The 22,209-nt window shown below is 45.0% G+C and overlaps 7 protein-coding genes across 7 annotated transcripts; 2 read left to right on the forward strand and 5 right to left on the reverse strand.

Annotated features, from left to right (window-relative positions):
• Positions 1 to 429: 429 nt before the first annotated feature.
• Positions 430 to 1,486, reverse strand: BDV27DRAFT_156226 (putative short chain dehydrogenase/reductase; the record flags this gene model as incomplete). The annotated part of the gene is made up of 4 exons (XM_032072286.1): positions 430 to 650; positions 728 to 955; positions 1,034 to 1,387; positions 1,456 to 1,486. 4 exons carry the CDS (start codon positions 1,484 to 1,486, stop codon positions 430 to 432), a joined length of 834 nt encoding a protein of 277 aa, XP_031929227.1.
• A 1,276-nt stretch (positions 1,487 to 2,762) lies between these two features.
• Positions 2,763 to 4,719, forward strand: BDV27DRAFT_143867 (major facilitator superfamily domain-containing protein; the record flags this gene model as incomplete). Its single annotated transcript, XM_032070171.1, has 7 exons — positions 2,763 to 3,006; positions 3,078 to 3,390; positions 3,444 to 3,523; positions 3,578 to 3,726; positions 3,815 to 4,187; positions 4,244 to 4,598; positions 4,656 to 4,719. 7 exons carry the CDS (start codon positions 2,763 to 2,765, stop codon positions 4,717 to 4,719), a joined length of 1,578 nt encoding a protein of 525 aa, XP_031929228.1.
• A 586-nt stretch (positions 4,720 to 5,305) lies between these two features.
• BDV27DRAFT_125778 (uncharacterized protein) lies at positions 5,306 to 6,172 on the reverse strand (the record flags this gene model as incomplete). The annotated part of the gene is made up of 2 exons (XM_032066409.1): positions 5,672 to 6,172; positions 5,306 to 5,564 (listed from the first exon to the last, which is right to left on the reverse strand). Exons 1-2 carry the CDS (start codon positions 6,075 to 6,077, stop codon positions 5,308 to 5,310), a joined length of 663 nt encoding a protein of 220 aa, XP_031929229.1. The 5' UTR covers positions 6,078 to 6,172.
• Positions 6,173 to 6,618: 446 nt separating this feature from the next.
• On the reverse strand, positions 6,619 to 7,465 carry BDV27DRAFT_125779 (uncharacterized protein). The gene is made up of 3 exons (XM_032066410.1): positions 7,284 to 7,465; positions 6,966 to 7,225; positions 6,619 to 6,915 (listed from the first exon to the last, which is right to left on the reverse strand). The coding sequence occupies exons 1-3, from the start codon at positions 7,440 to 7,442 to the stop codon at positions 6,813 to 6,815; spliced, it is 522 nt and encodes a 173-aa protein (XP_031929230.1). The 5' UTR covers positions 7,443 to 7,465; the 3' UTR covers positions 6,619 to 6,812.
• Positions 7,466 to 10,273: 2,808 nt separating this feature from the next.
• Positions 10,274 to 11,069, reverse strand: BDV27DRAFT_156230 (uncharacterized protein; the record flags this gene model as incomplete). The annotated part of the gene is made up of 3 exons (XM_032072287.1): positions 10,274 to 10,353; positions 10,407 to 10,585; positions 10,651 to 11,069. 3 exons carry the CDS (start codon positions 11,067 to 11,069, stop codon positions 10,274 to 10,276), a joined length of 678 nt encoding a protein of 225 aa, XP_031929231.1.
• A 1,362-nt stretch (positions 11,070 to 12,431) lies between these two features.
• BDV27DRAFT_171106 (glycoside hydrolase family 35 protein) lies at positions 12,432 to 15,649 on the reverse strand (the record flags this gene model as incomplete). Its single annotated transcript, XM_032075509.1, has 5 exons — positions 14,982 to 15,649; positions 14,797 to 14,920; positions 14,607 to 14,715; positions 12,738 to 14,553; positions 12,432 to 12,652 (listed from the first exon to the last, which is right to left on the reverse strand). Exons 1-5 carry the CDS (start codon positions 15,634 to 15,636, stop codon positions 12,432 to 12,434), a joined length of 2,925 nt encoding a protein of 974 aa, XP_031929232.1. The 5' UTR covers positions 15,637 to 15,649.
• A 4,059-nt stretch (positions 15,650 to 19,708) lies between these two features.
• BDV27DRAFT_156232 (pectin lyase fold/virulence factor) lies at positions 19,709 to 21,088 on the forward strand (the record flags this gene model as incomplete). Its single annotated transcript, XM_032072288.1, has 7 exons — positions 19,709 to 19,825; positions 19,891 to 20,027; positions 20,091 to 20,170; positions 20,234 to 20,380; positions 20,442 to 20,502; positions 20,569 to 20,762; positions 20,829 to 21,088. 7 exons carry the CDS (start codon positions 19,709 to 19,711, stop codon positions 21,086 to 21,088), a joined length of 996 nt encoding a protein of 331 aa, XP_031929233.1.
• Between the last annotated feature and the right edge of the window lie 1,121 nt (positions 21,089 to 22,209).

Consider the following 22,209-nt stretch of genomic DNA (forward strand, 5'->3'; position numbering starts at 1 on the left):
TATGAACATCATAGGACTGAGCTCGTCTTAGAGTCATACACCTAGACCTGGTGTGGATATATTCAACTTCGCATTCTATTAGAGATACTACGAAGCCATCATATATTGTGCTATAATTCCTAAAATTCTTGCAGTCGGATAAATACGACCATGCTGTGTAAAACCAAGGCTTCTCCTTCGCCCATCTGTTCTCTTGCCGCACCTGAGTCGACCCCAGTTAATATGCTGGACGTGCTGCATTTCACCGTCTCACGTTTCGATGTTCGTTTAATCCCATGTTTCCTGAGTTGACGCTCAAACTACGGAGAAATGTTCTATGGCGAAGAGCTACAGACGACAGCTAGATCTTATTTGTTGATATTGCATCAAATACCATTCTGAAATTTTTATATTTATATTGCTACGAGTCTTCAGCTGACTTTGCCTCCTCTATGCATATCCCAGATTCCAAAAATTCTCAATATTCTTCTCAGTATCTTCATCCACATAGGCTGGGGGCTCCGCAAAGGTGACATGTTCACCGTGTAATTCCGCAATCTTGCCCGTTAACGACTCATCACCTACAAGTTGTGCCACTGCATTTGTTGCAGTAGACATCGGCGTTAGAATCATCGACCTGAACAAGTCATTACTTGGCGCAATATTCGTTGCTATCATACATTAGCCAGACCAATCATTTTTTCCGCTGGCGTGTAGAGGACGCGCAGAGTAGTCCAATTCAACTTACCGATCACAGCAGGAGCTAATGCGTTGATTCGGATCTTTTCAGCTTCCAGTGGGCGAGCCAGAGATCGTACGAGGTTGACTACACCAGCTTTGGTTGTTGCATACATAGGCGCCATAGGGAATGGGTACAGGCCTGCATTTGAGGCAGTGCAGACGATCAGTCCGTTTGAAGAAGCTGTCGGGTCACTTGCCGCGTTTTTGTACATGTAGTGGATGGCAAGATGAACAGCTGTTGAGAGGGGAAAATCAACATTACTAATTTGCCCATATGGAGCTGTAGAGTTCTCAATTGAGGAAGACAACTTACTGTATATAGCTCCCACTAAATTCACGTTTAAGGTCGCGAGGTTTGGCTTGGGTGGCCCCTCGTTGCCATCATGCTTTGCGGGCAACAAGCTTCCCTTCTCGGTAATCCCCGCATTGGCGAAGACAATATCGATTCTACCTTGCTCGGCGTATACTTTCTCGAATACAGCAGTTTGGCTTTCCCAAGAGGACACATCGCATTCATCGAATGAGACACTAGCCAATGGATGTTCGGCTCGAAGTTCCTGCAGTGTCTGAGCACCGGTTTTTGGGTTGATATCGAGGATGGTGATGTGAGTCTCAGGCTGTGAGATAAAGTGCCTGGTAATGCCCAGACCAATACCTGAGGCCCCTCCTGATCGAGGAGTCAATGATGCTGGTCCGTTGATCGTTTTTCTGAGAAGGGTTTTCCGAGGTTCTTACCGGTGACGATGATGCTTCTCTTTGGTGACATATTGTGATGAGTAGAGTTTCATGAAAAAGGTTGATATTGGATTCGGTGGCTATTTTCTCTGGCATCCCTCACATTTCATATCGACGACAAATCTTTGTTACTCATTCAAAAACCCCTCCTTGACAGTTCCCCACATGGCTGCTGGGGTATTCCCGGCGTCGGCGGGTCTCGATGCTTTCGACCATCACGGGGATAAATGAGTTCCCCCCGGCTCCTGCATGCAGTACGAGCCGATATTGCGGAATTGATGGCATCATCGAGTGTGCAATGCGTAACCCAGTACTTTGGGCGGCATAAATCTCTGTAAAGCCACCGTCCTTGTGTTGAAGATATTCTAGATGTTTCAAAGGGCATTTCTGTGCCACCCTGGGGATGATCTCGCACTGTCCTTCTTTAGATAGAGGGAGTTGAAAGCAATTAACACGCTTTTCTCCGATATATCTAATTGGGTTGATAGGACTGTCGCTTAAATGGCTGAAAGCGTACGGGGGAAACTCTGTCCTCTTTGGGGCCATAATGGCCCCTCGGTAGTTGGGATTCGATGGTCAAGTGCCGGGTGTAACTAATGGCAGACGATCTTTGCTCCACAGATCCAATCCTCGCCACATTGCCGATTTCTCTCCAGGTTTGACTGAGCGCGTTGTTGAATCGCGGAGTATTCAGCAGCTCCATCTCACGATATGTGGAGGACCTGCAATATGCTCTCTGGGTAGGCACTGTCGAGTTGACAATTCATTGAGTGTAGTTTTGCCTATTCCATATCATGAGTCAACCTTGTAAATAGACTTCACTGGTATATTGGACGCGAAGGCACGGCACCCACCTTGTCGAGTCGGTGAACCCCCGTGGGGAACCCCAGATTGAAGCTCGGAAATTCCCCAGGACGGGGCTGTCAGGACTCAGGCCCCATATTACCGACAAGTTGCATTCACTCTGGCTACTAAGAGCTGTTTAATTGTAAAGTCAAAGGGACTAGTGGAGAATAGTATTGGAAGGCGTTGCATATGTGGTAATGAGGGGTGCGGAGAGGTTATAAACCGGGGGGGTTGACCTCCTAGCAATGATTATTGACACGGTGCCCCATTTGATCAGTAATTTATTCAAATTGGTGACTAGGCTTATTAGTATCTTTTACTAGTACTATTTCATCCTCTTGCATGAGCTCCATTAAATAATCTTGTTGCTACTGCTGTTTTCCCAAACTTTTGTCCTCAGTGCGGGTATCCAGCTCCCAGCGAACAATACAAGTATTCAAGGCTGTCTGAATGCTCTCAAGATGCCGCTTGGTATTCTAGATGATAATAAACTGGAACATATCCCAGGAACGGCACCGCTACATGGTCTTCATGAGGTCGACACTTACTCCGGCATCAACCCCAGTCTTCTGAAACACGATTCTACCGGGCAGATCGTGCTTGTTCCTCAACCGTCTGACTCACCAAATGACCCTTATAATTGGCCCCGGCTCAAGAAAGAGCTTTTTACAATTGCCTATGGATGGGGCTGTGGCTGCGTTGGAGGTAAGATGCGACGAGATGCGTTCCTCGCCCTGGTGATGAATAAAGCTAACCCTTCATCTTCTACAAAATAGCGGTCGGTCCGCTTCTCGGTGGTGCATTCGTCCCACTCGCTGCAGAATTTGGGGTCTCGTTATCGACGTTTGTTTCCGCCGTCCAGGGCGGCCTGATTTCGGCTATCGCCGTTGGAAGCTTGATATTCAATTCCTTGGCCGTGAAATACGGAAAGCGTCCGGTTTATCTTGGAACAACTGTTGGCTTGATGGTGTCATGTTTTTGGGCGGCCGAAGCCAAAAGCTTTGAATCATTTGTCGCCTCAAGAGTCCTTTGCGGGCTCTGCATGGCACCTATGGAGGCTTTGGTTCCGGCCTCCATTGCAGATATCTGGTAGGTCTAGCAGTTTCAATCACTTGCCTTATATGCATTAACTAACCGATTAGGTTCGTGCATGAACGTGGGTTCCGTACTGCTATTTTTAACCTCGGCGTCCTCGGTGGAATTAACCTGGCGGTCCCGATAGGTAAATTTGTTTTGAGCATTCTTGATCAATACATTTGCTGATCTTCTCAAATAGCGGCTGCAATAATTGAGTATGGATCGTTTAGAATTGCATTACATGCCATGGGTGGCGCCTTTGCTCTAACATTGATAATGGTCTTCTTCTGGATGCCGGAATCCGCGTATGCGAGAGAAGCACTGAATATCGATACTGGAGAAACAAATGTGCGTTATCATTTCACGGCCTTTTATCTTACATCCTCATGCTAATTTTTGGCAGGTTGCCACTGAGGAAAAAACAGACCTGGAGCAGCTCGAAAACGCTGCAAGCACTGGGGCTCAAACAGCCGAAGCGCGTCACTCCTGGGCCAAAGAGCTGCTACCGTATAGCGGTTATGTCAACCATGTCTCATTCTGGAATACTATCATCCGGCCATTCTATCTTTTGGCTTCGCCACCTGTTCTTTGGGCTGTGCTTCTTTTTACCAACTGTATAGCATGGCTCGTGGGCATTTCTCTCACCCTATCCCAGATCTTCTCCGCGCCACCTTACAACTTCTCCGTGATGGGTGTTGGAGCCACGAACTTGTCGTCCTTTGTCGCGTCCGTCCTTGGGACTTTTAGTGCCGGACCCCTGATTGACGGCCTGGTGACCCGGATGTCCAAGATGAACGGTGGCATATTCGGTATGATCTCCCTCTGCCATTCTCTCCATACTTGTCACTTACCAGTATCTATGCAGAGCCCGAGTTCCGCCTACCGATCATGCTTACGTACCTTTTGTTCACCTCAACGGGGTTCTTTGCCTGGGGCCAGTCTTCCTATGCACAAGACCCATGGCCTGTACCGGTGATTGTGTGTTTGGGCATGATTAATTTTGGTGTCCAACTCGGCACCACTGGGGTTGTCACCTACATCGTAGACTGTCACCGTGAGAAGGCCGGTGAGGCCTTTGCGACAATGAACTTTCTCAAGAATCTCTTCGCATTTGGGCTGTCCTTTTACCTCAATGGATGGATTGATAGCCAAGGTGTTCGTAACTGCTTCTTCACTATTGGAGGAATCACAATGGCTGCGGCACTATGCACTATCCCTATGTGAGTGTCGTTCTGCGCCAATAATAAGTTGATGACATGTACTAATATGTGCGCTAGGTATATCTTCGGAAAACGAGCCCGAAGCTGGGTACACCGACACGGAATTGCCGATCGACTTTGAAGGACCAAGCTGCTCATTGGTCGTGAAAGTGTCTTGAAGTTACATTGGGCCTTATATAAGAGTCATTCTGTGTCTGTCTATAGGGTTGTGTGATGTTTGAATGAATTTCTGTTCAGAATATCATCTTTTGTATTTTCAATTCCTTTATATCGTAATTCTTGCAGTAAGATAGCCAACTCAGCCACTCCCACCGCTTCTTCTCAAACCAAACAACAATTGTTCCTAGGAAGTGCTGCATTCATTCTCGATTAGCGTGACGTGTATATACCGAGGGAAGCTTGAGATAACAAAGACTGTAGTGGGGTTTGTTGAAAACGAGGTTCATTGTTCCAATGTGATCTCTGTGTGTCAGTCTATGGCGTAGGGCTCGCAGGCTACGGCCTCCCCACCAATGCCCTACTTCCGGATGGAAATCATGATAGTACTTTCAAACCTGTCTTCGCATGAAGGTTACCATACGTTGTCCCATAACACACTCATGAAAATCTAAGTACGTCATCCAATATAATATAACTTTTCAAATGGCAAAGCTACCTAATACTTCAAGTATGTGATATCAAAGCCAAACAAATAGAGGTCAAACCAGCTTTAGTTGACATCAACAGCATCCATCAGCATACAAAATCCGTGCTTCTGCCCCGTGGCACCATATTTGGCCAAGTCAAGATCTAGATTCTCGCCGACATCACGGAACCCACACTTCTTGTAGAGTGTATACCCAGCCCGCGAAGCCTCCAACCAGGCCGGTAGCCGGAGACGTTTTGCCTCTTCCACCCCGGCCATTAGTAACTTGGTTCCAATCCCACGACCCTGATACTCTGGATGGACCACCAAAATCTGTAGGACTAAGTTATATCTGTTAGGCATGCCCACTCACTTTCCCAAGGCAGCAACAACAATAACCAAGCCAAAGAAAGACAGAAAAAGAAAGAGAAAAGAAGAAAATACTCACTAGCAACCGCCTTCCCCCCAATCCACTTTTCCCTCTTCTGCACCACCATCTGGCGATAATCCAAACACGCCTGCGGACAAATCGACCTCGGCGGTGGCGTGGCACGCTTCTTCACTGCCTCCTGTTCCGCTTTTATGTGGGCTTCTGCATCGCGGTAGATAACCCACCACGACCACCCCACAATCCGACCCGACTCGTCATCAACGGCCTTTAGAAATCGAGCGTTGGGGTTCTCACGGATAGTCTTCTCTAAATCCTGAGCCAAGCCTACGGAGTTTTCTTCTCGAGGGCCGTACATGACTTTAAGGAGAATGTCATTGGGGAAGGCTTTGCTGTGGATTTCGTCGAAGGCGGCAGCATCGGTGGGGAGGGCGGGATGGAGTGATATACTCCTGTTTGGAGACATGATGCTTTATAGGCTTTATTTGATACGAGAGATGATGGTTTTGGATTGGGTTTATGGGTAATGCGGAGGGGGTTTAAGTTTATCTTGAGGAGACAGACTTCTTGGAATCTTATTGAAATGCTTGAATCTATCCACATGATTAAATTGTGGGAGAAGCAATCGCTTATAAATGAGACAGCGCTATGCCTGTTTAGGCAGCTTTAATATCGATAGTTTATAAACCTATTCAAGGGTTGCGGAAAGTTGATGCCTTCGACTTGCTAAATTGCGACGCTGATGAAGCTAGCGTTGGATGGCGACGTTGATAGGCTCGAGGTAAATCTCTAATATCTGGAAAGTAAGCATATACCTCCGGGTCCACTCGGCTGCATCATCCAAAACGGTGTTGCCTTGCGCAGATGTCGATAACACACCTGAAGATTTGTCTAGTGGTTAAGCTGACTAGTCTGACTCCATACCAGGGAAGTGATGATTGAAAGAAAGTTTCATCAAACTTTCCAAGATGTATAGTCCAATGCCAAAGAAAACAATATGCGTGGTTTGATTAAATATAAATTAGCTATTAAACATTATAAAATATAAACATCGTATATAAATAGGAAACATCATCACGACGCTGCCACATTCGTTCAAAGCACCCCAGCTCCTCGAAAGCGAGGCTGAGCCATCAATGTCATACCAAATTCATACCGCCATAATATGGTGAAAATGTCTGTGAAGCACCTCGTATCAATCTCACACGGTATGGTTGAGAGCTATATCCTGATCCTTTGAGTGGCTTTTCCGCGTCTTATGGGTTGCACGACATGCCCAAACGAAAAACCCAAAATGGATGATACTAGTCCATCAGTTAGCGAGAGAATCTGGAACAGGCGGGAGTTAACCTACACAGCAATAAATGCCATGGCCGTACCGAAATGCTCGACGTTAGCCACGAGCTGTCCATCACAATTACGTCCACCGTTGACTCCGCAGCTATATCCTCTGGTATAATATGGTTCCTGAACCGCCAGGTATACTATCAGGGTGGCCACCAGCGCGGCCCACGCGCAAAGGTCAAAAGTAAGATAGATGGCTGGGTGGATCGGGACGGGAAGGGATAATTCGATAGATGCTATTATCAGCGACCAAACAAAGGTGTACTCGGCCTGTAGTATAGCATCAGCAACCTGTCTACGTGAATTAGACATTTAATCAGATACTGACCGCTCCGGTGACTGGGCTGACCGCCGCACTGCCCAAGTCTTCCACGATTACCATGTCGCCTTCAAACATTGATTGGGAATACCCGAAAGCTATCAGCGCGGCGAGGGAGCTGATCACCGCGGTGAATCGCAGGCAAATTATAGTGCGCGATGTATGCATCTTGTGTGTGTGTGTGTGTGTGTGTGTGGTAAGGAAAGCTATGGTTGCTTCAACGGGCTAATTTTCTCAAGCAGGTAGGGTCATGGGTCATCGTAAGTAATGTGTTATTGCAGATTATTTACTGGTCATCTATGCTGCTTAAATAGAATCGATATTTATTTTGATGTTGGTTAGGCGTTCAGTCCCTTACGGATGGCATCAGCCAAGACTCAGATACGAGGCAAAGCCACTTGTTCACGGTGCAGATCACTACACGTGTGGGGAAATACCAAGATATGCACAGCCTTCAACCTACTCTTTATTCGCTTAGGACAGTAGCAATATACCGCATAGGGTAGATCCTGCATCTTGGTCTTTCTAACTGCGCCCCCCGTTGAAAATCTTACATGTGATTGATAAATGCATATTGCGTACCTGCATTCTCAATACGCATGGCTTGTTGCATAGATAAGCTAAGTTCAGTTTTTATAGAGCTTACCACGGTAATATTGATGCCAGGCAACTACTTAAGTCAACAAGACTGTCCAAGAATTTCTAGTATCGCACTTACTATTTGTTCTGTTGTTTTTCAGATATTCTGCGTTATTCAAGACTGTCACACTATCACGCACGATTATAGGGTATAGAGAATAGGCTCCCTATCAGCTTGGTTTTGTTGAAGCTATATACTGGCGATTTAGTATTTAAGTAATTTTTAATAGATTGTTTCTATTCTATGCCTATATTCGTCTATCATCTCTCATAATGTGTTAGATTTCGTCTCCTTTCCAGTTTTTTTTTTTTGCATATAATTTAGAGGTACAGAGGCATAGGAGGTCTTTATTCTCACAGGATTAGTATTTCTGTTTGACTGCCTTGAAGGGCAGAATTGGCAGTTAATCCACATACTACATCATATCAGATGTTGTATATTGACTTTTACCCCCCTTTTCAGACCGCCTGGTTTTCTAGCGGATTAGCTATTGGATTGCTATGACTCTTCGGTCAGCCGAAATAGTGATATACCTCTTTGGTTTTCTATCAGCGGGAAGACGATTGACCATCTCAGACGACATTCAACCCTCGCAGGCATTTGTAACCGCTAGAGCCAAGTTGATTCCCGAGGTTTTTATATAGCTCAGGCAGTAGTAGTCATGATTGACCTTGTCTTTATCATTAGAGGTGCACGATAGCTGAAGAGGAACATACGCGAACTAAACTGGCTCTTGTGATGCCTTGCGTTTAACCATCCATGAATAGATTTACCCGAGCTCATGATTGTAACAAACTTATAAAATATACCTACCGGAGTCTCAGTCATAATATCGATTTAATCTTCTAAGTAACAACATTGAGATATACATAGAGACCGCTAGTTACCAATGTCCCTGTAGAGTGTATTAAACTCTTATATTTTGTCTTAAAGACGGCATTCAGCTCCTGAGTAAACTCCATTTATTCTACTCGTAAAGCAAAAAAGATTCAATGCACCAACATTCATATTAATCTGGTTATGGAAACGGCAAAGCACGAAACAACAATCAAACCTTCACGTCTCTCGGTTGTTGCCACTCTCTTTGTCTTAACTATTTCTTATCTTCCTATCGACAACTTCACTTGGAACAGTACAACAGTAGTAACTTCAGTTAACGTCTCAGACATGTAAACACACAGATAGCCAACACAAACAATGTAAGCAGATAAAGAGAAAACCCAAACTGTCATATCAGCAACATTCAAATCCCGATATCCGTATCCCGTTGAGTCAACGACATCCCTGGGATGTTCCAAAACACCACTTGGAGGGAACGCGGCCGCGGGGGAGAACATTATCTTCAACTTCAGCCGGAGCAGTAGTGGAGGTAGGCAAAGGAATAGCATGCACAGAAGTGGCGGCAAGGATGGCGAGGAAAACGGAAATGAGCTTCATTTTTGATCGTAGGATATGGGTTTCGACAAAATATGGCGATAGCTAGATGAGGAAGAGTTTTCTCGCTTGGGTGGTTAAAGACAGAGTAGAAGAGCGCGGGTCTTGTTTAGTGGAAGGGATGTTCAACCTGAATAGTTTTGTAACTTTACCTAATTTGATTTTTTTGGAGTGGAGAGAAGTAAGTAGAGGGTTGCAGAGATATTTCCAGAGCAAGGAAGAATGCCGTCTAGAGAGAAGATATGGCGCGTTTATATATGCGAATCCCACCTCAGCTACCTAGTCTCGAATCCGGAAAGCTCATTCATGATCTCTTTGAAAATTCAATACCATTCCCTAACAATTGGCCATAATCGCTGTATGTCCCACAAAATCGCCACAACGGTAGAGCGAACAGTGAATCACCATATGAGCTAGACTCTTATTGCTCGCCATGAGAGTGGCCACTTGCCAGCTGCCGAAACTTCTTTATTTCAATGTCATGTGCATCCTAGAATGCGCCTGCCTACTTCGGCTGGTAGAAGATAGTTTTGAGGTTTGATTCTATCAAGCAAATGTGAATCGTGATGCATAATAATGCTAGAAAGTTATGGCTGCTATAATTGTATAATATTGTTTGCATTATGTGCTGACCTCGAGGCTCTAGAAACATAACGGGAAGATAGGAGTATGAAGATGCTATGGTTAATTATTTAACGGCTACTACAGATTACCATTCTAATATTTTTTCATCGAGAAGAAATCTATAATAGTACACGTTCTTATCTAATATGGTTGACAAGCTTCGATATAAGCTCCGAACCTGCATGTTCCCTACACATGAACCTAGCAACCTCTTCTAGAACGATATTTTGATCCATCAACAGCACTCGAGACTAATCCCAACTAAATACACAGAGAAACATCTGAAGGATAATAAATATATTTAATCAATGTTCGCACGCATTTTCTCCTTGTATCCATGACAACTGATCACACCATTGCTTTCGACTTTCAGCTTCCCAACTATAGCCTTTCAGTTAGAAAACAGTCTCAACCCTGGCATGGAGAATACTCACCCAAGTAGAATTTTACATCAGCTTTACCTACCTCCCCTTTCTTCTTGTCACATTTACAGGAGAGTGTGGATGACATCCCTCTTTCTGGGGACTTCCCTTTCCCTGTCTCCACTTTCGGTACAGGTTCCCCTTCCTCTACTTTACATTCTGAGCAGTGACCTTTCTCAATGCCATTTCCACTAGGCTCATTAGCTATCCATCATAACTCGAGAAATGAATATATAACATTGAACAATATACGTACTCAGCCGTCCAAGTAAATTGTCCATTTTGCTCATCCCAACCAAGACATTTATCCAAGGGAAGCCTTGAAACAGCAATACCCATGTTTTCATTGGGGTTATTACCACCTTGGGGTTTGCTGCCCTGCTGATTCTCGCCGTCTTTCTGGGGTTTGGGTTTGGTGAGTCTGCCGATATCTCGGTGTGGACACTGTGCCACAATGTGCCATCTAATGCGATCGAATTGCTGTAGCATGGTTGCCTCAACTTTTGAACACACGTAAAGCTCCCTTTTGGGGTGTCTGATTGATCCCCCAATTTTTGATCCAACACGGCGTAGGCCACCTTTGAAACCCTCGCCTGCTGTGGAGCTCTCGCCTGTGCCCTGAGTCGCAGCCAAAACTGATAGGATTAAAGTTATCATAATCCAAGCGCGATACATGTTTGCTGTAGAGGCCGAGAATACCAATAAAAAAAAGAGGATATATATATGAAGGAAAGACGGGAAGAAAGTGGAAAGGATAATTAGAGAAAAGATGCTTTAGGGAAGACCTCGCATGGGCTTCAGTTAGGGGATTTATATAGAAAAGAGGTATTCAGTACTTCAAGTCTCTAGTTGTGTTCAACCAGCGTTTGATTATGTAGTGGGCTAAAATTAGTCACCTGAGCCAATCAACACTAATGATATGCCGTAAGAGAGGTCCTTGTTTCCTTTGTCGAAACGGCTTGGGGCACTGGGCGACTGTTTCGGAAGTAGTCCTTTAAGCTTTTGTGCATCTATATAAAGTTACTATAATTGTTCAGTATTCAGGGCGTAGTTGAATAAACTTAGAAGGAAAATTTTTTTTAAAAGCGCGAACATCATTATAATCTGCATTCGTTTACCTATAGAAGATTATCTTGATAATTGTACTACCTGAGGCCAAAGGGAGTGTCTCACATCCTTCACGGTTGCCCGACTAATGTAAGCCCTTTGAACGCAGTGCCCCAACTCAATAATACAATCAGTTTATATCAAGAGTTTGAGTCAAGAATTACTGACCTTACCGAAGATTGGAGAGAAACCTTTTAGATGTTTCGATGGAGTCTCAGTATATGATTGTAGTTTAGTGATTACATTAGAGTTGTATCACTGATTGAGATATATCGGTTGGTGATATTGCATTTCTTGACAAAGTTTTTGCAAAGCTTGTTATCCTTTCATCCCTTTACCCTCGACTAGGTACCTTGAATTTGGCCCAAGGACTAGACAACAGTATATTGCCTACTCCGTTTTCATAAAGGGTCAGATTGTGCTAGAATCAACGCATTCGGAGCTGGTTTAGTGACTGGGACAACTTAGGTCCTGTGCTAGGAATCAATTTATTGGCTATATTGGAAACAAAGAACCTTCTATTCACTCTGGAGTAGTGATGAGAAAGCTGTTGCTACCTAGTATGATGTATTAGGTCAGTGAGAGTAATTTTTTTTTGTTTTTGAAGGGGAATAATGAAAAGAAAGGGCTAGATTATATGCTTTTCTCGGAGATTACATTAAAATTTTAGTATATTTCTACACCAAAGAAGTCGCTTTGTTGGTTTCAAATGGGAACTTGGCTTATTTGCTGATTCAACATGTGGGCCCAGCTTCCGGAGAACAACTTTGTCTTTGCTGGGCCGAATACTAGGGTCAAAAGTTGCCCCAGAAAGGACGTAAGGGTCTTCTAGTATATATTGATAGGAATTATATGATCTGAGAAAGCTTTGATAACAAAAGCTTCAGCGCTATGACACCCTGGACAAAGCAACATGCCGAACATCCCAATTTAGTATGCCCCCTCTCGCTTCACATATCCTGGCCACTCCACCGCAACCGGTTTCCGATATCCTGACCAAATAGGCCGCGACGCCACAAGTTGCAAACCCTCTGGCCCAAGCATCGCTCCCCCGTCCAGGCCCCACAGTGTCACTGCTATATAGTTGATCCCGTTGTAGTTGAGAATTCCCTCGGGCACTGGGAAATCCGTTTGCGGACCGAGATTGTTGACTGATTGAGATTAGCAAGTACAATATAAGTAGATGTATATCGTAGGACGTATCATAGAGAAGGTAGAAGATATTCTACGACGTACCAAATTTCCCAAATTGAAAGCCGTTCACATAGAGTTGGCAGCGATAATTGCGCGTATGTACGCCGTCCGTTGAGCCATTGAATGCAAATACAAACCGCAGTGGAATGTCGTATCCTTTTGGTAGATCCAGGGGAAAGGATGTGGTGAAAAACCCGACTCCTGACTTCTCTATCCCTTTAGTAAACGGACTTCGCGTTTCCCATGTATCACTCGGGGGATGGGGTAGATGGTAGCCTTGTCGCTCGGCGAACATGGCTCCCTCGTTGAGAGGACCACGGATGAGCTCGCGATACTGCTCGCCGCCAAGGTTTCCCGTCATCTTCCAGCGGAGGTCGGATTGATGCTCATGGCCAGAAAGGGAGTAGTCTAAGATGCCGCGGGGAAACTTGATAGCGTCTGTTCCTGGGGCCTCCTCGTCGTACCCCATGTGGTCTATTAATATACTGATGGTGTAAGGTTTTCCCGAAGAGAGAGCCGCATTGCTAGCAGTGGGAACAAGTGAGATGTTCTGCGCATAAAATGAAGTATCGCTGCTTCCTTCCCAAGAATCGAGATAATTATCGTTCAGCCAGATGGAATACCCAAAGCCTGACCCGCCAGAGATATTTAGGAAAAGGGATCTCTCCTGCCCGTTAGCAATAAAGTGCCCTCGGTAAATGAGAGACCCAGTGTGGTAGCCATAGTCAAGAGCATAAAGCGAGGTTGGAGTAGTGAGATCCCGAGGGTCGTTACTCCAGGATTGATTGAGAACTGTCCAGGCCTGGTCATCGTACGAGGGATCAATCTCCGGAAGGGAATCAAGATATCTCCATTCGAGATCATGGAGAGACGGAAGGGAAATTGTGGGTGGATTATACTGAATGCTCCCAAGAAGTTTTCTGCTGGATGAAAGCGTCGTATTGAGCAATTGATCATTAAATAATACACCTTGTACCTCTTGTGGTGTGGATATGACCTCAATGGTGGTGGTTGCATTGATATCTCCACTCAAAACTAGGTGGTTGTTCTGAATTGATGCGCTCCGGACGAGGTACCCTGCTTTCACAATGATGAGATCTTTTGATGGAGAACTGTAGTTGCCTATAGGTTCCACAGCTGGTACTTCCATTACCCAGTAATCGTACGCATCATTACGCCATAGAAGGTGAAGCTCAAGGTCTCCGATTTGTATCACCGTGGGAATAGCGGTTACTCTCCATTGAATGATCCATGCGCCGTTTTGTTGTTCGATTGTAATCCCAGAAGTTGGACCGTCGAGAATGACTGGTTTGGATAAGGCCTGCGAGAAGGCAACCTCATGCAATTCATCCTCTCCACCATATAGTACGAGTACCCGAGTTGAGCCAAGGCCATGTGCCCAAGTCAATACTTCCGCCGAGGAATAGATCATGTTGATGCCTCCAACATCGTAATCTGTCACGTGTAACTTGGAATCACGTCCGTTCAATGACAATTTTGTATTATGGAGCTGTGGGATGGTGACGTTGCCGATACTGGTCGACACAGTCAGTGTGTATCTTGCGTTCCCCGTGAACGTAAAATCCGCATGTCTAATGACGTAGAAGTTTGTTTCGGTGCCATTTCCAACCAGTGGAGTGACAGCAATTCGCGGGTTCTCTGTGTACGACCCATTCTGCCCAGTCCCTGGGGTTGCCGTTAGATAGGCTGGTGATACTTTGAAGAAGTTGGCTTGAAGTTTCTGTTCGCTGTACTTTTCGCGTGTGAGAGTTCGGTCCTCCGCGATGGAGGCACCGTAGTCATACGATGTATAACCTCCGTGGTATCCTAGATTTCCCCAGTTGGTACCACCGTAGGTCTAGTGAAAATCAGTATGACGTCGTTAGAGATCCAGCGTTGCGCATGTCTCACCATGTAGATGTTGAAGATCTTGACCCCAAAGCTGTAATTGTTCTTGTATACGACTCGAGAAGCTTCGTGATTGACCAGCATTGCACATCCTTCCTCTGTGACTCCTCCCCTGATTACATTTAGATTAGTGATCTTTCTGAGAGTAATTTGTTCCAGGGGCACACAAGAGTATGTACGCCGTAGGACTTACCACCCCCCACCTGACCCTCCTTGAAACTCCATAATTGTAAACGGTGTCATCGGACTCTGCTCTTTGTGCAGGACATTCCAATCGTAAGGAAACCTGTACGTTGGCCAAACATCCGGATGTGCACCTTAATGTAATTAGCTCCTCGCTTGTTCCAATAAGTCATCATAACAGGAGCATGCACGTACAGTCATACCGCATGGGGTAAGCATCAATTCCATAGATATCCACCTCACCAAGTCCAGTTCCTGGTGCAAAATATCCTTTCACTTCGTTGTCATTCATTGCCATGGGTACTTCCACCCCCACAGCACGCAACTCTTCCGCCATCAGCGCCATAACTTCACGGTTCATCTGCGATGGAAATTCTTCCTCTGTCAGCCCTGGCCAGGTAGTATACTCATTTTCCGGCTGGACCATGATAACTGGCCCTCCTCGCGTAATCTGTGCATCGGCAATGATTTTTCCAACCGTCGACATGTAGTTCTTGATGGAATCCACATAATCTGAACTCATTGATCGAATGGCCCCTTTAATGCGTAGGACCCATCCAGGAATGCCTCCAGCAGAGGTTTCGGCATTGATATATGGACCGGGCCGTGCAATGAGATAGATGCCGGCCTCAGATGCAGCAGCAAAGAACTCATCGAGAGTCCAGATATCAGTGTTATTATCAATACCGTTGTGGCCGATCATAACGTTCCCAGGGTTGCCTTCCAAAAGACCCCAGTCGGTGTAGAAGGAGACACCATTGAAACCCATGCTCTTGATCTTCTGGAAGACATCTAGCCATAAATCAGGAACAGGAAGGCGGAAAGGGTGGAATTCGCCTGAGAAGACCATGATACGCTCATCGTTGATGAGGAGAGAGTGTTGATCCCAGGTGACCTGTCAGCAGTTATTAGATGCTGTACCTAAATCCCCTAGTGTGCTTTATTACTCCAGTCTCCATACCATATTTTGAGCCGGCCCCGATCTCTCATCATGGTTAGAATTAACTGCATTTATTGCCCTCTTTGGAGATGCATCGACAAATCCATAAATCACTACTAGGTTGAGGAGCAAGAATAGTGGGTAGGAACATAGGAGGCGCAATCGTAACCGCATCTCTGTTTCTATGGCAAGAGTAAGAACATCTAACGAGTAAAGTGACGACACCTAGGTTTTTAATGACGAAGGAGATCACCCAGCTCTTAGAAGCGTTAATAATAACCCCCTGCAGGATATCAAAGCATTAGGCAGAGGACTGTGGTTTGTCTTTCACACGCGTAACCTTCACTGAAAACACTGTTACAAAGGGTTCTCTAGCCCTCATGGTATATGCGGCTAAATGAATAATGAGGGATAAATTACACTGGCGTTGCTTAGCTTCTATTTGCCTTCTTCAAGACGGTAAACATGCATTATTTGGAATCCGGCTCGAAGTTGCTTGGAGATTGGTGGAGAAAGTTGCATCAACATATGATATACCTTGATTCTAGACTTTACTAAAAATGCATGATGATCTAAAGAGATATTCAGGCTGAATCCTGGTACATGCGGGGTTAAGTACTTCGACTGATGACCTCGGAGATCTCGCCGAGATTGTGGGGTTATGGTAAGCCTGGGATTTCACTTATTTTGACTTAGTAAGAAGTCGTGAATTTTTAAACGACAGGGACAGCAGTACGAAATGAGTATGTCCGTCTCATTTCAATATGCTACAATACATTCTCATAGAAATGTCACTAGGGCTGTGGCAAGAAAAGATTCTATGAGGCTTAAAAATATCGAACTAGAACATGGAAAGAACAATTCTTGAACAGACTTTGTGCTGAATATCAATATGATGTGGAGATCTAAAAGTACTGCACTAATTATCTATTTGATAGACCCTGTGACCATGAGCAACAAAGCCGTAGCGATATATTTGAGTCCATCTACAATCATCTGCGAGAAAGTCCAGAGAGTATTATGTTGGACAGAGATACCGAAGACTTAGAAGGTATATCATATCACATAAAGATGTATACACCGATAGTGTTACAGGTTAGAGTTAGATAGATGGCCAATATAATTTGACATGTTATTTTCCTTAGACACTATGGAATTTTTTGCTCACGATATTCCTTTACAACCTTAGATCTAGCAGCAGGCATAACAGGTGAGGCAACGTATACACTACGTGGTACTTACTGATACTATCTTACTACTTTCTAAGGATTTATTATAGGTGATATACGAAAACTATCCTCGAAATGCTATATTCACCCCTTAACTTCTTTGCGATAAAAGAAGACAGATACAGTTTATGCAATCGCCGGGAATCAAATTCAGGGAGTCAAATCTAATATATTGCTTGATTTGCTACTATAATGCATTTCTATGATATTATAAGACCTTGATTCATAGGATAAAACATATTTCACATGAATATCAATTACTTACTGATAGATCACGCATTTCATCTTCAATTTGTTAAACAACGAGAAAGCTCCCATGTAAGCTGGCCTGTCTTTTCACATAGGGTCACGTAGTAATATGCTAACGATATGAGAATATATAGAATATGTATAAAAATACAAGTCATGTTACTGATGACTGTATTTAAACTCGCTACGGCACGCCACAGCTCTGGACCATTCACCCTCCATCGGGGACCTCGCTTTCATATTCTCGTCTTGGCGACCCCCTAATTGTTCTCTGTTATGTGATGTACTCTATTCGTATTCTGGATGGTTCAATATACGCCATGTTGATGGCTACATCTTTTTTACATATAAGGCGATGTCTTCTGATGCCTTGTCTTGATGCTGGCATCATTGACGAACCTCTCCATGAGCTGCGACTCTAGTGGGCATTTATAGACCACGGAAAGCATGGATACAAGTAAGCTAAGTGTGCTAATCGGCCATCATGCCCAGTCCATAGACATCCATTGGTTAATGTTTCGATTTTAAATCTGATCTGCAGTGTCAGAATTGCCTCTCGCTGGTTGCTTATACCTCGTGTCTCTCCTGGATAAACAATATACTTGACCAAGTAAACTCAACTCTTGTTATAGTCAACCCGTATTTTCCCTTCTATCTCCCTTTCTTATCTAGTAATTGTCATCGAACAACAAGAAACACCGACACCATGGATGGGACACCTCAGATTCCAGTCGCAGACACTTATTTGGGGGAGCTTATGGTCAATTCGTCAAAAGGCTGTTGCTCGGCCCTAACACTCGCAAAGAGGGCTTGGACTATGTTTATGTGTGTCGTCCCACCGAGCATGGTCTCCATGGGGGCTGAAGAACCGTTTCACTGAATCTCTCAAGGCTCGGGTAAGAAACATGGTGAGCCATGCGCAATCAGAATCGAATGGTGAACTTCGGATTTTTGGGTCCCAGTTTGGTCCTGACCAAGCTTCTGGTACGTCTTTTACGAGAGATGCGAACTCTATCAAAAACAAAGAAACTAGCAACGAGATTTCACTTCCTGCAAGGCCTCGAGGCTGCTCAGTGATTCTGGGAGTTCTCGGTCGGAAAATTGGTGCTTTGAACTACAATGATCTCTAGGTAAGTGTGCATGAATCTTTGGGCTCTGTGTTGATCTATCTCTTGTTCTGATTGTTTCATTTCCTCTCCACATTTAATTTCGTACGTGGATAGGATATCGTGTCAGGGGTGAATGCATTGGATTAGTTTCTTCCACTTGGTGCCTTGGGAATAGCAGTGACACTGCGGAACTCAACCTCTGCAGCAGGCCTTTATTTTCTTGACTATATTAGCAGATGGGGCTTTAACAAGCCTAGCAGTCTTCATAGGTCATAATTATCCTGGTTTTGCCAGATAATTTATTTTCGAGGCAACATAGAATGTCATATGAATGTAGCCTTCTTTTTTTCTCGCCTGGCATGTATCGCCAGTCTTTTCTGCAAAGTCGTACTCAGTCTTCAAATGTATCATTTTTCGAGGTTTGGACGTAAAGACAGATTCTACAACTTCCTTGAGTGATTGTATGACCCATGACGGACTCCGTTGTGGTCCACTTGTCGATCCTATCCTTAAACATCTAGTAACCGAAAATGACTTCTGCGTGATGTGCTAGATACCTTGAAGCTGGTTATAAATCGCATGGCGCAAGGTCTAAGGGAACATGGGCCTCACAACAATAAGGGGTAGAGCTGGTGGATGGATCGATGTCCCGGGGAGAACATGAGATAGCAGCGCGTTTTCTATTGCAATGAGAACTGAAGCTCATTAACCTTTTCCTAAGGTTCAACGATGAAGATTGGTTTTCCCGGGTGGATTTCATGCGGTGAATATTGTCCATGCTTGGGTTTGAAAAATCCACCAATCTGGTTTCACGAACAGTGTTGGAGGGGGAAGAAAAAGCCGGGAGCAATTTAGGGACGGAGTTTGGTCGGCGACGAGGAATGAAGTTGGGCCCACAAGGCTCAAACATCTCCGGAGTTCTGGAAAGCCCCCTGTCTCGGAGCTTTCAGGAAGCTGAGAAAGCCGACACTTCAAAATTGCCAAGCCAAAGTGAACCTCCTACTCTGATATTTGCTAAAATCGCGATGGACATCATACTTCGGAGGGACTGGGCCGGCCTGCTATCGTTTGAATTAATTGTGCTAATCTTCGCTCTAATTAAGAGGAAGTGACTGAGGAGAAAGTTGGAGGAGTTGGGCCCACTAGCCCTAAAGAAGCTTCTTTAATAGCCGGACAAATTACTTAAACGTTCTTAGCCATTTCACATAGAGTTCTCTATGTTCTGAGGAAACCCCACCGGCGTCTCCACTAGGAGGTCCTGATCTATATCAATCAATAGACCATGATGGATCATCTGTGAGACATGCTCACCTATAAAGATGAAGTATCATCGCGCTCTCTAGTCCCCCCATCAATAGCAAACTTAGATTCGCCGATCCTTTCCACGTAACAACCATGGTGAAATCACTTTTGATGTCCGGTCTCTTTGCTGCGACGGCCCTGGCCGCGAGCCGCATGACAGCTCCTGCTGGTGCGATCGTCGTTGCCAAGTCTGGGGGTGATTATGACACGGTAAGCATGTTGGAATCGCAGATCAAAAACCTTTAGATATGCTCTGACGAACTGTCATTGGAAAGCTTGGCGCGGCCGTGAATGCCCTGAGCACCACCGAGACTGCGACGCAGACCATCTTCATCGAGGAGGGTACCTACGACGAACAGGTGTACATCCCGTCGTTGGCTGGAAAGCTGATCATCTACGGTCAGACAGAGGAGTATGTTCAGGAGAGTCTATACTAAGCAGCGAAGAACCTTGTCAACTAACAATCCATTTCTAGCGACACCACCTACACGGGCAACCTTGTCAACATCACCCATAACATTAAGTTGGCTGACGTCGCTAATGATGACGAGACCGGTGAGCACCCCATGCTGCACTCTAGCCTATGTTTTTTTCCCATTGTACTTACAGTAAAGATAGCAACCGTTCGCAACCACTCCCCCAACTCGTCCATCTACAACCTCAACATTATTAACTCTTGCGGCCAAGTCTGCCACCAAGCCTTGGCCGTGAGCGCCTACGGCAATGGTCAGGGATACTACGGGTGCCAGTTCACCGGATACCAAGGTAAGCAGCAGAACAAATATAGAAACAAAGAGCGCTGGAGCACTGACCTCCCATTACATAGATACCCTTCTCGCCCAGAGCGGAAATCAGGTCTACGCCCACACCCTCATCGAGGGTGCTGTGTATGTCTCCCTGTATTCTTTCGCCCGATCGCAAAGAAAATAACTTACACTCATTTGTTAATCCAGTGATTTTATCTTTGGCCAGCACGCCCGTGCCTGGTTCCATGATTGCGACATCCGTGTCCTGAAGGGCCCCAGCTCCGGCTATATAACCGCCAACGGCCGCTCCTCCGAAACTGACTCGTCCTACTACGTGGTTCACAAGTCCTCCGTCGCTGCCGCTGATGGCAATGATGTCCCCTCGGGCACCTACTACCTCGGTACGTTGTAGCCTTATCGGAACGGTACTCCCACGCGTCAGGTTTTATTAACAACCTAAATCACAGGTCGTCCCTGGTCTCAGTACGCCCGCGTTCTCTTCCAGAAGACTTCCATGACTGATGTGATTAACTCTGCTGGCTGGTCTGAATGGTCGACTACCCAAGCTAACACTGAGAATGTTACCTTCGCTGAGTATGGTAACACCGGTACTGGAGCAAAGGGTACACGTGCTAGTTTCTCCGAGAAACTGAGCGAGCCGGTTGCTATCTCGACCATTTTGGGCTCGGATTGGACACAGTGGGTTGATAGTAGCTATATCAACTAAATATCTTCGATACTTAAAGTAGGAAGGAGAGGATATTAGGATAGTTTTGGCCGTGTCTACTATAACCGATCTTATATAGTAATTAGTGCTTGGTGTGGATATGTAAATAATAATTTTGTTTCAAATAGCTTGCAGTAGGCCCAACTTTTTTCTTGGATTAGTTTTGATGTCATGACGCTTTTCTACTTTTATCTAGAGACGTACTGGCAACGGAGATTCCAAGTAGTATACAACTATTTTAAGCCATAAAGTGTTGTTTTGGATGGAGAAGATGGTGATAGTCTCTATACTATGCTGTTACGCCCGCATATGGGGTAATACCCTTCACTCAGCTCTCCTGGATGTTTGACCCTAATACGTGCCAGTCATGACCGACAGTCGACCACCATCAATGACATGAACAGAACCATTCGTAAAACTACCAGCCCGGCTAGCAAGGTACAAAATCGCACCCGCCATTTCCTCATCCCCACCAAATCGCCTAGCGGGGATAAACCTCTGGTCGTCGAAAGTCTCCTCTTCCGGTTTACGGTGTTGAGTCAGCACGGAAGCCAGATGCGAAGGATAGACTGTAAAAAATTCCTGGTCAACGTCCTACCTCAAACATTACAAGAAACACTTACTTCCCGGAGCGAGAGCATTTACATGAATACCAAAGCAGAAATCTACAGGTTATTTGACATTGTTGCTTTTTTGGAACGTCCTTCCCAAGAGTCATTGACCAACTGATCCATTTCCTATCAAAGGCACCTGAAGTGTTAATACCGTTGTAGCTTTAATGTCTCTTTCTATTAATTTCATGGGGCTAGAGTGGACTTGGGTTGCAAAAGAAAGGAAGTTCTCCCACAAAACTTACAGACAAAATGGAGAAGGTACTGAGTTATGCTTCATTTTCTACACTCGGAGCACCATGTTTCCTGAGAGTAGTGCTCTGACTCCCGTGCAGGAACTTTCTATATCGTGATCAAATATATGCTAGGTTCGTAGTTCGATGGATATCGATTTGCTTTGAATAGACCTATATCTACATAGCGGCCAAATCAGCTGGGTTAGTCAAGCACTCTGGCTACATTTAGAAGTGTAAAGCGATGTGATTACGTGAACAAGAACTGTTTAACTAG

Source organism: Aspergillus caelatus (genome assembly GCF_009193585.1).
Source record: "Aspergillus caelatus strain CBS 763.97 unplaced genomic scaffold BDV27scaffold_56, whole genome shotgun sequence".
NCBI lineage: Eukaryota > Fungi > Ascomycota > Eurotiomycetes > Eurotiales > Aspergillaceae > Aspergillus > Aspergillus caelatus.